Genomic DNA, 13,451 nt, shown 5'->3' on the forward strand with positions numbered 1-13,451 from the left:
GAAGGGGAGCGGTGACTTTTGCTGCGCTTTATTGGACGCGACTAAGGAAGAAGGGAGGGGAGGGGGGAAGGGGGCGGGGCCACACGTGATCACCGCAACAATGCACCTGTGGGGGCGTTCGTGGCAAACCAGTGCACACCACTAGACCAGTAGACCACTAGACCAGCAGACCAGTAGCCTCTGGCTAAGTCTGGTTGTGTCGAAACTCTTTTTATCCACTACAACATGTGTTCAAATAGTAAAGTCATGTATCATATTCCCTGCACAGCCTTTTAAGAGCCGTTATGCTGCATGGATAGTTTCATTGTTGGGTAGATCCAACCCTGGATTCCTTTATTCTTTCTGTGAATATGTTCAGTCTCGTGCAGGAGGATTTGAAAGATGTTCTTTTTGGTCCGCGGCACACGGGAAAGATTAGCTCTTGGGCTAAATCCTCGAGGCTAATAGCATTTTACCTCCAAGCAGGACCGGCCTCAGCTAATGGTTTAATTCACTGGTGCAAATTTCTCAACATATTTATGGTTATTAAAATACCAGGACACACATAGAACTCTGAGATTGGTCCGGTTGGTAATCCCGGGGGTCAAAAGATGATGAATGATCAGGAAAAAGAGGAAAGAAAACACTTTTTTTCTATTTATATTTTTTAAAAATTTCTCCTTGGAGATTAATAAAGTACTTTTCATTCATTCATTCATTTTGTTGACTTCAGAGAGTTGGGTCTCTTGCATCCTGTAAAGACGCAGCGAGGCTGTGAAGAGTCACAGGTTAGAGACCAGTTTACTCCACAATGTGGTAATACTTGTAGTCCAGCTACACTGGCATTAAAATCATTTAAAAACACAATTAAAGGCTCTTAACTCCACACCCGACTGCCTATAAACCTGCTGAGTGGACACTTTGCTGTTGAAACTCTGTAAATTAGCCTGATGGGAAACATTTAAGGAGACAAATATATGCCATGTCCTGAAATTAATCCAAATCAGCCTGTAAGAAAAGACGCATCATTAACCAATTGCAATATATATTCATATAGACACCAGTTAGAAAGAAGCCATTGTAATGGGTTATATTGAGCTTGAGGAGAGACTTCAAAGATGATCCTCACTCCGATACGATGCGCATATTTATGCTCTCTACAGCTGATTGTGAACACTGTGCGGGGAACCCAGAAGGTGCTGGATGCCGAAGAGCCGTAAAAAAAGTGTGTTGTACAGCGTGAAGCCAGCTCACACCTCTCAGCCACATCCTCAGAGCGATGACACACTATTAACACATTCAGAGGGAGGCGTGGCAGCAGGCTTGTGTCTTCCTCGCTGCAGTCGCACTGCATTATTTATCTGTACGTTTATTGACTCTGTCCTAAAGCCAGAGGAAAAACACCAAAGTCACACCATTGTTGCTGATAATGATTTGATAATTTATTATTTAGAGCTGGTGATGACTTATTCATCACACTGACGGTTATATCTTGAGTCTTGAGATGGGATAACGTGCAAGCATTCATGCATGTGTGTGTGTGTGTGTGTGTGTGTGTGTGTGTGTGTGTGTGTGTTCAGGTGTGTGACAGGAGATTATGTTGACTCCTGCTGACCTTTCAGACGAGTCTCAGGGTTAATTTATCACTCGGCTGTTGGGGCTATATATTCTTTGGTAGAGATTTCCCTCTGTTGACTCACCGCTGGAGGAACTAAACTATGTGTGTGAAGAGCAAACAATCGAACCAAACTCTCCTAACTTTATAGAAAACTAAACACCGGCGAGTAGATAGTATTCTAGACATAATGTGGGCATCTTCATTTGAATTTTGTGTTTACTTTTTCTGTTAAATTGGTATTTGCGTCTAAAAGAATGTAAGCAAGCAATCTTCCCATCAGCCTCAGCTGTACTTTGTGTTTAGTGCTAATAACTATTAGCCTTGAGGCTAAATAGGCTGCTAACGTAACACTCTCTGACCAAGCTGTCTGTGGTCCTGGTGCATTGTGGGGAGTGTCGGCGCGTTTTGATAAAGAGGAAGAATGCAGGGAATAAAAAAGACACCACTAGTTCTGTTGCGTCAGTTTTTCCATCCTTTTTTAAGGACTGTAAAAGTTCGAGGAGTGCAAAGTTAAATGGTCAAAGTGCACCAAACGCCTGTTGATCCATCCTGATAAAAGGCTTGTGTACTGTTAAAGAAACAGTGTGTGGTATTTAAGTGTGTTTGTGTTGCCTTCTATGTCCTCATCACACAGCTGATTGTGTTTCTACAGGAGCCCAGAAGGGACAAACAAAACACTGGGAGAAGCTTTAGTTATCGCTGCAATCTTCACCACTAGAACCCAAAATACAACACAATAAATACTACAAATACTACACACTGCACCTTTAACACACCAGCGACAATGAGGGGACCAAATGATACGTTGGCGATAAATCCAACCAAGCCAAAAACCCTCAAAGAAAACTCACATGATGGAAGTCTCCAAATTAAAACCTGCTTTAAACAGTCGTTTGTCTTCGACTAGCTGAAGGTAAAGTACTCATCAAACAGCGACTTTAACGACAAACTCCTCCATCAATTACAGTTTTTTCATTCATTATGAACTGGGCTTGAAATCAATGTGAGTCCATCTTCCTTCTGGTCTCATGAGGGACGAAAAAAAGGATTTTAATGAGGCCGGTCTCGTTCAGATCCCGTTTTAACGACAGCCAGCAGGAACCAACGGCCCGGCTCTGCTGCTTCCAACACCTGAGCTATTCAGGTCCCCTACTCCAGATGCTAGCATCAAAAATCAACAACATACTGTGTCTCACACCCCCCGAAATCTGTGCAGCGCTCTGGGGAGGACGCCTGCTTTCGATACGGTGTACAATGTAAATAATACATTCAGCACGCTGCATCTGAAATTCAAATTTCCACCTATACATGCAGGTCTGGAGCGTAAAATCTATATCCTGAGCCTGCTGTGTGTCCCATCTGACCGCCCTGATGGCCCGGCGTTAAGGCTCATCAGTGGGCGCTAACACACACACACACACACACACACACACACACTATCCCCCCGCTCGGCCCTAACAGGAGCCGGGCGGGGGGCCAGGGGCCTTTATAATTAGTTTTTAGAGGACACCAGCTGTCTCCTGTGCCTGCACGCCTGTCCCCAAAGGAGGAGCAGAGGGGTGAGCGGGGTGGAGGAGTGGAGGTGCCACATGGCCCTCCTCTCCATCCCCAACCCCCATCTCTTCAACCTCCCCTCCTCCCGCTGGATGAAAGAGTACTGCTGAGTAGACGAGTGGAGGTGCTGCTGCATTATGAGGTACATGCTTTTTTTAAAGGACAAAATAGGCCCCAATTATCAATAATACTGAATGGTTTCGTTGAAAAAATGTCCTTGTGACGCACTCTTTAACAGTGGATGGGAGTCAGCTTGCATTACAAAGCAGCTAAACATCCATAAAAATGTATGAATTGTGATTTAAGGGGAGGAAAAAGAACATTAAAAATACCTGCTTCCACTCTGTAAATACTAGTCTGGGTAAATTATCTTCACTAATGAAAATGGTCACTTAGGCACGCACGCACACACACACACACACACACACACACACACACACACACACACACACACACACACACCTCAGGGAACAGACATATCTGCCTCCATTTGTCTCCGGGGCAGCAGAGTGGAGGCGCTGGGAAGTGGATCAAAGGGAAAGTGCCGCTTCATCCGAGTAAAGTAAATTGCTGTCCACTCAGCAGCGACGACTGGAACCAGAGGGGCTTATTACTCATTAGGAAAATTAAATGATAATACTTTATGTGATCCACTCGGTTGGGATTGTTTTCAAGGAGAACAGAGTTTAAAATTACCAGAATTCAGACAGTTTCATTCAACATTGTGAGAGTCATAATAATGAGCTATAGGTAGATGGCATGTAGCATATATATATATATATATATATATATATATATATATATATATATATATATATATATATATATATATATATATATATATTTTCAACAGAGGCAAGAAAAAAAAGGATGGAAATCGATACAAAAGAGCCCGAAGCCGTCCTCTGTTGTTCACTGACCCCGTATCATTTTACCCTGAAGGCCGGCTTTCACAAAGGCTTTACGCTCCTCATAAAACAGCACATGCTAAAGACACGACATAATCTCCAAATAATTGGCAGTTAAGTGCAGTTACATGTTGCTTTATGCACTTTCCCAGACGGCAGCATTTGTCCTGCAGCTTCACACAGAGACACAAACACTGCAAATTGTGTGTTTTCCACTGGTTTCCCCCTCCTGTCTCAACATGCCCGGTAGTTTTCTGAGCCTCAGGTTTCACCTCACAGGTAATGAGTGATGTGTTTTCCTTCACTCGGTTGGGACTCTGATACGCTCGTGTGATGTCTTTGGACGGGGCGCACCCCCTCGAGGAGAGCGTATGTCTTCGCTTTATTGTGTGGACAGAAGACGCCGTTTGTTTGCTCAAGTATTGCCTCTCAGCGACGTGTTAATGGGTCCAACGGGCTGTAGGTTAACGTCCGAGAGCAAAAGGTTGCAGAAAAACATCCCCCCCCCTCCTCCAGTTGACACAACATAAAGTGCACTCACCTCGGCCTGGGAGAAACGTCCTGCCTCCCAAACTCCAAACAGGCCGTGAAATTAGGTCCATCCTGAAAAAAAAGAGGATCAATAAATTGCTCAGCAGGGTGTTGCTGCCACTCTGGGGATAATACTGATTTCCCTTTTCCTTTTATTCAAAGCCCTAAGTTGACATTTTCAACAAATAAGATGAATGCACAAACCTCTTGTGAGACATCAGGCTGATGTAGCTGCTTTAACGTTAATAAAGATATTATTGAACATAAAAAATACCATCAAGCTGCAGAATAATCTGCATTGTAACTACAGCTGTCAGATAAATGCAATAGAGTGAGACATGTTTATTACTAAAAATGTCAACTTTAACTAATTAGATGCATTGATCAGATGTAGGCTGTTTTAAATCAGGTGTAAATAAAGCAGTATTTGATGTTTAAAATCCTTTATTTATTAAATACAAGGTGGGAGCTGATTGTTGGTGCTGCAGTGTAACTCAGACAGTATGGATTATCCACTAACCCACTGACCTGCATTGCAGAGGCAGGTTTTTTTCGCTGCTACGTGCTCTGTTTGTTCATGAGAGGTGAGAGGGAACATTGCAGCCTTCAGCAGCGCTGCCCTCTAGTGGCCACACAGCGGTACTTCACTGGAGCAGATTTGATCTGCCTGCCGCCAGAAGTACTCTGACAATTACATAATAATAAATATTATATTGTTATACAAAATTAAAAGTAACCAATACCTAAGAGTGTCAAATTAACGTGGTGGACTAAAACATAAAATAGGGTATAATGGAGTAAAAGTAAAACCAAATGTAAATACTCAAGTAAACAATACTTGAGAAAATGTTGCCGCTGCTTTGATTGTTTATAATTTAAGATCATCGACCTGAAAACTAAATACTAAATATACCGAAAGTTTACAAAGTTGCCTCAGTAATATAATGGCTTAGAAGTATCTTGTATATTGTAGTTAACTTTTTTTTTTTTTAGCCCCAGCCAATTTAATGGTGACAATTGTAACTGGTTTGCATTCAAGTAAATATTGAATATCTGAAGGTTTATTTGAATAATTTAAAAACCTATAATATATAGAAAACCTCTGTGAACATAGATAATAAGTTTATATATGTGTTAGTGGTATATTAGTTTATGATAGTACACAGAAAGAGAAAAATAACTAAAAAATGTAAAAAATAAAAGTTTTTTTTTTTATATTGTAACAATATTAATGAACGCTGAATGTAATACATAACATAGTTACATATGTTAGGAGTAGATGTGTGAAGATTGGGTTTCATTGAGTGAAGTTAAAAAGTACTTGAGTCAACGATCTCAGTAACTTCCACCAAAAGAAAACTTTTTTTTTCTCAGCATTGGTAGATTTTAGTCACATGCAAAAATGATTGCACATTAAGTTTATGTCTCACCAATTTGACTGGATGGACACATGGAATAAAATGATATCGCTATTGTAACACTCCAAGGTATGTATAGTTTTCTAGATGAATAAGCTTAACTCTGGGATAGTGTCCATTCGTAAAACTACAGACCTTAAAGGAATGAATGTCAGCAGAGAAGATCAAGAAACTGTTATCAGAGGGTGGAATTAGTATGACCTACATTGTAGAAATGAACAGAACATACTGTAACGGAGACAGGAAGAAGTTGTTCTAGATAAGAAGACTGGTTATAGTAACCACTGGTTTCAGGAGGTCAGTGAAGTCAGTGTCTGTTGTCTTGGTGTAGGCTGCGCACACAGTAGCCTGTTGTTCACAGAATAAACCACACAATAAGCAACCTAAGGAGTTGTATCTCATTGTATATTCTCAGTGACATGTCTTTGACTCTGAAACAGGACCTGTCTGTCTTCTGTCTGAAGACTAAAGTAAATATTCTGTGAAACTATGAATTTTAATTCATGACAGACAGACTTCACATGTTCATGAATTTGCACAAGAGAGATAATTGCAAAGCCCAAACTTGAACTTTGATACCTCACTGGCCAATATAGGTCATCAATAAAGGATCTATTACGTTCATTATTTTCAAAATAAAACTCGACTCTGTAAGTCTCACTGTATTGCATACAAGTTTGAGTTAAAGTGAATTATGGACCTTCATAATAAGGGAATAAATACATATGAATCAAGATCTAAATATGATCTTTTTCCATCTCATGGTCTTCTTCTAGTCCTACAGATGAATATTGTGAGGTGTCAGCTACAGTTCTTACTCTGTAATTTGACAGTAATTTTTTTTCGATAAGTAAATAAATATTTCTTTACTCGCGAAATAAATAAATTGTAAAAAAACAACAACAACAACAACACAAAACATTAAAACACCCGTATTACCCGTACAAGTGTTATTTAGATAGAAAAAAAATAAAATAACAAAATAAAAGCACGCGTTTCCGGTCTGCCCCGCCTCAGCGGCGTCCAGGTGATGTAGCAGCTTTCTGAACCAGTGTTCCCACAGTTCACCCGGCAGCGAGCAGCTCAGTCCGGCGCGACCACAGCGAGCAGCCGCCGACCCCGCGTCCTCCGCCCCGCGGTGCAAAACATGGCGCTGTCCCGCCTGGAGAAGCTCCAGGTCTGGCTCCTGAAAGCGGTCACGGGGCTCCTCTACGGGCTCTTCTGCCTGCTGTCCCCGCGCAGAGAGGCCCCCGCGGCGGGCGAGCAGCTGCCGCCGGTCCGCGACCCTCTGCTGCTCGTGTCGGCGACGGAACTCGCGAGGAGGATCCGGAGAAAAGAGGTGTGTACGCGGGCACGCGGCGGGCACGCGCGCCGCTGGAAGGACGTGATTTCGCGCGATTTAATTGGCTAATTCATAATTAACGGTCACTTCTTACTTTGTTTAGATTCTAAAAAGCTGCAGCACACACTGACAAGATATTGAGAATGACAGCTAAAAATAGCTGTCATTCTCAATATCTTGTCAGTGTGTTTATTTCATTTCCCTGGAGCTTGTTTTTTATTTTAGTCTCATTACAGCCAGGTAGTACCTGAGCCCCTAATTTAACAAATGCACGTTGTAAAGTGGACTCAACATTATCAGCCGCTACAATTGCCTCACAGCCCTTTCCTTAAAAGGCGTGTCATTGTGTGTTTTACTTTGTTAGGCAAGTGCAGTGTTTTGGAGGAGGGGGAGCATTCAACTTATCTGTCCAACACCTTTTTAGGCAAAAAGCTCCAGTTTAAGAAAGTGAGATGTGAATATCTCCAGTTTTACAGATTATAAACTGACTAATTCATTAATTTTTAAAGTAGCACTTTGTAATTTGTACCTTTTTTGATTGTTGTTCTGAGTTTGTACTGGAGATTTAATGCACTTATTGCTTTGTATAAAAGCATCAGAAAACAAGCACAATAATGTAAAATACAAACTGCAGCCCACCTGTAAGACCACATCTATGTACAAATAATATTATAAAAGGTATTTTCCCCCTCTCTTCTCTGTCTCGGACCACCTTGGGCCATGTCTCACCTGGAGCAATGCCCTGAGGTGAATCTATAAAGCACCTGTATAGTCTGACCGGTGTGTGTCTGCAGGTGTCTAGTGTCGAGGTGGTGCGAGCCTACATCGACCGGATCCAGGAAGTCAACCCTTTTCTGAACGCCGTCATAAAAGACAGGCAAGAAAGAATCCTTCCTCTGTCCCCTGATACTTGTTATGTTTGTTGAAATCCATCAGGACAGTTTTTACCCAGCAGCAGTCGGGCTCATCAACAGAGCCCGGATCCCCCATTGACTGACTCTGTCTCCCCCAGGACCTTCGCTTCTCTCCCTTCTCTCCTCTGCACATCCCTCCATACATTTAAAGTCACTCGCCACTTTACCCATCACCTGTCACTTTCAATAATTCATAACCTCATTCCGTGCACTTTACTTTAACTTACCTTTACTCTTATTATTGTTATTATTGATCGTTACCCCTTTATTTCCTATTTTTTAATTGCATCGCTAATTATTTACTGCATATTTACTGCACCTTACTTATTTACTTACTTATTACTTGTTTTTATCCAAATGTTATTTTATACTTTCTCTTGTATAGTTAAATGTTCTTTGTTGTTGCTGTTGTTGTTGTTGTGATGCACCTTCCGCCAGGACAAATTCCTCGTTTGTACGAACTCACGTGGCAATAAAAAGTTTCTGATTCTGAGAACAGTTATTAAACAGATTTGGGTCGAATGGATTCTCCGCCCAGGTTTGACGCTGCGCTCCAGGAGGCGTCGCAGGTGGACAAGCTGATCGAGGAGGAAACCGGAGGAGAGGAGGTGCTGGAGGATCGACTGCCTTTACTGGGCGTCCCGCTCTCTGTCAAGGAGTCCTTTGCCCTCCAGGGTAACCTCCAGAAGTCACTGCTCTGAGCGCGCATCGAGTGACTTGCATCGCTTGAAAAAGCGACAACACTTTGAACAAGTTTCCATCTTGCAGGCATGCCCTACACCTCGGGTATGATCTCCAGGAAAGGGGTCGTGTCCACGGTCGACTGTCCTCCGGTGGCCCTGCTGAAGCGAGCGGGCGCCATCCCGATGGGCGTCACCAACACCAGCGAGCTGTGCATGTGGGCCGAGTCCAACAACCACCTCCACGGCGTCACCAACAACCCGTACGACTTCGAGAGGATACCGGGAGGAAGTTCAGGTTCGGAAGCGTGTGTTCAGAACGGCTAACTGTGTCCCCCTGATTGTGTTGGAGCAAACCGACCAATCGTGTTCTCTCATTTCCCCTCGCCTGCCTCAGGCGGGGAGGGCAGCATACTGGGAGGAGCGGGCGCGGTCATTGGCGTCGGCTCGGACATCGGCGGCAGCATCCGCATGCCCTGTTTCTTCTGCGGAATATTTGGCCATAAAACAACACCTGGTGAGAGAAACGAAGAGTCCGATGTGGATATAAATGCGAGCCAGTCTTTCATTGTACCTCAATGTTGTACCTCACCGTGACGTATGTGTGTGTCTGTGTGTGTCTGTAGGCGTCCTGTCCCTGGAGAACCAGTACCCGCCTTGCTCCGGAAGACAAGACGAGTACTGCAGCAGCGGTCCCATGTGCCGCTACGCCGAGGACCTGCTGCCGATGCTGAAGATCATGGCGGGACCCAACGCTCGCATGTAAGCGCTCGTATTCAGAGCTGCTAGGAGTTCTCTTTGCCGGTGCAGTGATGGTGTTCATTTGCGTGCGGGCTTTCTTGGGCAACATGGTAATGTTTTATCGGAGTCACCGAGAGACACATGCACATTCATATCACGAGAGTTGCCATATGATGCTGAAAATATCATTAACGCCCTGAAAGTTTGGGCTAAGAGCCAATCGTTGAGGAGCAACGTTTGTCTAAAGTTGCGGTGTTTCTTCAGGTTGTCCTTGGACAGAAAGGTGGACCTGAAGACGCTGCGGTTCTTCACCATCCCTCACGACGGCGGCTCCCCACTGACGTACCCAGTCAGCAAAGAGCTCATTGAGATTCAGAGGAAGGTGCGTTTCGGACAACTTTTGGTCTTTTTTTTTTCGTGGGTAAAAAGTTGCATCATCGGGAAGGTTTTCAATCTTAACGACGTTCTCCTTCCTCCAGGTGGTGGAGCGCCTGGAGGCCGACCTCGGAGTGAACGTCCAAGAAGTGCGTTTCCCTGAGCTCCGCTACGGCTTCCAGATCTGGAACACCTACATGGGTCTCCCCGACAAGGAGGGCAAGGTAGGCCCGCCTGAACCGCGGCAGCGTGTCAAGGTTGTTTTTTTTTTATAAGTTTCCAGGCCGCAGAATGAAGGATAACAAAAGAGTCAGGCTCTCTATCTAATAAGTGAAAGAGAGCAGGCCATTGAACAGCTCCTATATGCGGCATGCTGCCAAGAAATGGTTCACTAATCTGTTTAGCTGCAGACGCCCAGCATCACACAAACGGGAACAAACGGGAACAAAGACCTTCAGTTGGTCTGATGAATCATTGCCACGTACCACCTTATGTGAGTTCTTTGGTCTGAAGTGTTTTTTTTTAATCTACATTTCTGTACATCCACTGCTGCAGATGAGATCGGTGGTGAACAGATCTTCCAGCAGTCTCGTGCACAAACGGGAAAAACTGGCTTTACTCTTCGAACTGAAAAGACAAATATTTCCTGCGAGTATCCACATTAAGCTCAGAACATGTACAGAACGGTATCACTGTGAACGAGATAAACCCTGTGAGGTTGGCCAGAAGCAGATTAGTGACACAATAACTTCTTTATTCTGGCTGCTTTCTTTTTTTCTTTCACTCAAGTGGGAGAGAGAGAGATTTTTAGTGTGTAGTACCTGTTCAGTACTGCTTCAAAGACCAATAAATACTAGTTTTAAATTAAATACAGGTGAGATAACTCGCTCACAGTACAGTTGGGACGCTAATGAAGGATCACACACTCTCAGTGTGAGACTGTAGACAGTCAACACAAGGAGGGCATAAACTGCAGCGCTTGGCCTTACAAGAGCATACGAGTCCATTTTACATGTTTATAACACACTTCAACCATAAAGATTAACATAAACCATAAATATGACTCGAAAGTAACTTGACAGAGCTCCCCAAATTATGAACATACACATTTTCATATCCCTAGCTTGATGCCACACATGATTGGCGCACCTTTTCTGGAAAACTTATGACCTACAAAACCACCATCAGACAAAGCTTCAGCCACATATCAACCACATTCCAGCCATATAACTGAAATAGGACTTACTTATGGATTAAACAAAGCTTGATTTGGTCTGTATTGGTGCATCTGCTTGAGCACAGCTCCTCTGTTGTGGAACAAGAGGCGTTCAAGGTCCAGGAAGAAATTTAAGGTATTTTTGCTTTCAGCGGACCTGAAACTACGGGACACGAAATGTGCACTAAATAAATCATTAGAAATATTCAAAAGTCAAACTAAAAGTTAATGTTTTGCTTTTTCTTTCCTGTTCTATCATCAACCAATAAACCAGTAGCACGCATACCGCTATATGAACTTCATAACTGGTCTCACACTTGTTTTCTGTATGTTAAACCTTTTTGAAATGATTCAAACAGCCCTTGTGGTTGAGGAGATATTCTGTATTTAGCATGGGTATGCAAAGCCTTCGAAATTTGAGAGAAATGTCAAGCGGATGATAAACTGTCCTGAACTGTTTCCTCTCCTCAGCCTCCTCAGCCATTTTCTGAGCTCATGGGACAAGGACAAGCCGTGTGGCCTTTTTGGGAGCTGCTGAAATGGATGATGGGAAAATCGGAGCACACCATGGCTGCTATCGGTAACTGTTTTGAATCATTTAGGTGTTTCTTTGTTAATATCTAAAAGACACAAATCATCAAGAACTGTGTTTTTACCACTAAAACTCAAGATGATAAATTTGAAAAGTGGTGATGCTTTGATTATTGCAATAAATGTTAATTATACAAAGAAATCCATTTGGCAGTTCATTAACGTAATGATATATTTCACGATGACTTGGCTCTCCAAACAATACTGTGCAAAATGAAACGCAATTTCATATTTGGAAACTAGGCATCGGTTATGTCAAATAAAACAACGAATGAGAAGATAATCCTTTTGCACAATCGTGTACTTGTTGGTAGCTGTGAAACCAGCGTATGTTTGTGTGTGTGTGTTCAGGTTTGGCCCTGCTGGAGAAGATCCACGTCGGCGAACCCTCTGCCTTCATCATTCAGCAGAAGGAGAAGCTGCAGAAGGAGCTGGACGAGCTGTTGGGCACCGACGGGGTTTTTCTTTTCCCCTCGCACCCGCGGGTGGCTCCCAAACACCACCACCCGCTCTTCCGTGTACCGGACTGCGCCTACACGGGTCAGTCCTGACTTTTTTTAAAAAAATGTATCAGTCCTGCCTCTGTGTCAATCTAACGGTGTAAGAAATGTATCCGGGAAAGAAAGTTCTTCTCAGAGCATCTTCTATAAGATGCAATGCGATTTAATTAGTACGATTTTAAAGGTTGAAATTTGGATATTTCAGTTAATGTGCGAGTTTAAAAGATGAGTGTTTGTTCACTGGGTTACAACACTTTTCTTTGGAAGGATTAAATACCGCTTCAGTTTTCTTTTACACATTACTTTGACTCCCTTTATTCTAAGTCGATCATGACAGTAGCTTCTGATATATCCTGTATCGATAGATCTCCTCTACTTATTCAGTTTGGGCCCCTGCGTCTTATTTCCCGTGCATACTTTCCTACCTCTTCCAGGTACAATCAACATCCTCGGGCTGCCGGTCACCCAGTGCCCTCTGGGTCTGAGCGAGGAAGGGCTGCCTTTGGGGTTGCAGGTCGGAGCCGGGAAGCTGCAGGACCGCCTGACCCTGGAGGTGGCGCTGTACCTGGAGAAGGCGTTCGGAGGCTGGAGGGACCCCGGGGCCAACTAAAACCAAACCTCACGAGCCACCGGCCATTACCAAATCTTCAGACTCCAGAGAGCCAGTCGGACTGAAGACTGTGGTAATCTGCTGTCGGCCTCGCTGCTTGCTGTAGTGCACAAAGAGGAACAATCGGATCACTGAATGTTTAAATGGGAGAGGGGTTTGCACTCATGGGTTTTTCCTGTAACATGATTTTCATAATTTACTCTGAGATTTACCAGACTGCAAAATGTCCATTAATGTAACGTAAAAGGTGAAGTTTGACCCGGTTAAGCCAATCTGAAGAGATCTTGTGGGTAGATGTGGAGGGTACAACGTGTTTTAACACACTGACACTAGTCACAGTGGGAATGGGAATGCTGCATAGAGCCTGCTTTATAAGATAAGATAATCCTTTATTAGTCCTTCTGTGGGGAAATTTATGCTGCTACTTGATTAAATTTAATAAAAAATGTAAGTCTGAAGACTTTCCTAGTTGTT

The 13,451-nt window shown here is 43.4% G+C and overlaps 1 protein-coding gene across 1 annotated transcript; it reads left to right on the forward strand.

The window, feature by feature from the left end:
* The first annotated feature begins 7,048 nt into the window (after window positions 1-7,048).
* Window positions 7,049-13,435, forward strand: faah2b (fatty acid amide hydrolase 2b). Its single transcript, XM_068587502.1, has 11 exons — window positions 7,049-7,347; window positions 8,145-8,227; window positions 8,803-8,939; window positions 9,033-9,242; window positions 9,342-9,461; window positions 9,571-9,706; window positions 9,950-10,067; window positions 10,165-10,284; window positions 11,748-11,856; window positions 12,219-12,407; window positions 12,802-13,435. Exons 1-11 carry the CDS (start codon window positions 7,156-7,158, stop codon window positions 12,975-12,977), a joined length of 1,590 nt encoding a protein of 529 aa, XP_068443603.1. The 5' UTR covers window positions 7,049-7,155; the 3' UTR covers window positions 12,978-13,435.
* The last annotated feature ends 16 nt before the right edge of the window (window positions 13,436-13,451 follow it).

This window comes from Clinocottus analis, unplaced genomic scaffold, assembly GCF_023055335.1.
Source record: "Clinocottus analis isolate CAN_PGR_092001 unplaced genomic scaffold, fCliAna1.0.p SCAF_21, whole genome shotgun sequence".
In the NCBI taxonomy this organism is placed as follows: domain Eukaryota; kingdom Metazoa; phylum Chordata; class Actinopteri; order Perciformes; family Cottidae; genus Clinocottus; species Clinocottus analis.

Coding starts and splice junctions, on each gene's coding strand:
- faah2b (XM_068587502.1), top strand. CDS start 7,156: ATGGCGCTGTCCCGCCTGGAGAAGCTCCAGGTCTGGCTCCTGAAAGCG. Junction 8,228..8,802: donor AACGCCGTCATAAAAGACAG/GCAAGAAAGAAT, acceptor TTCTCCGCCCAG/GTTTGACGCTGCGCTCCAGG. Junction 9,707..9,949: donor GCGGGACCCAACGCTCGCAT/GTAAGCGCTCGT, acceptor GTGTTTCTTCAG/GTTGTCCTTGGACAGAAAGG.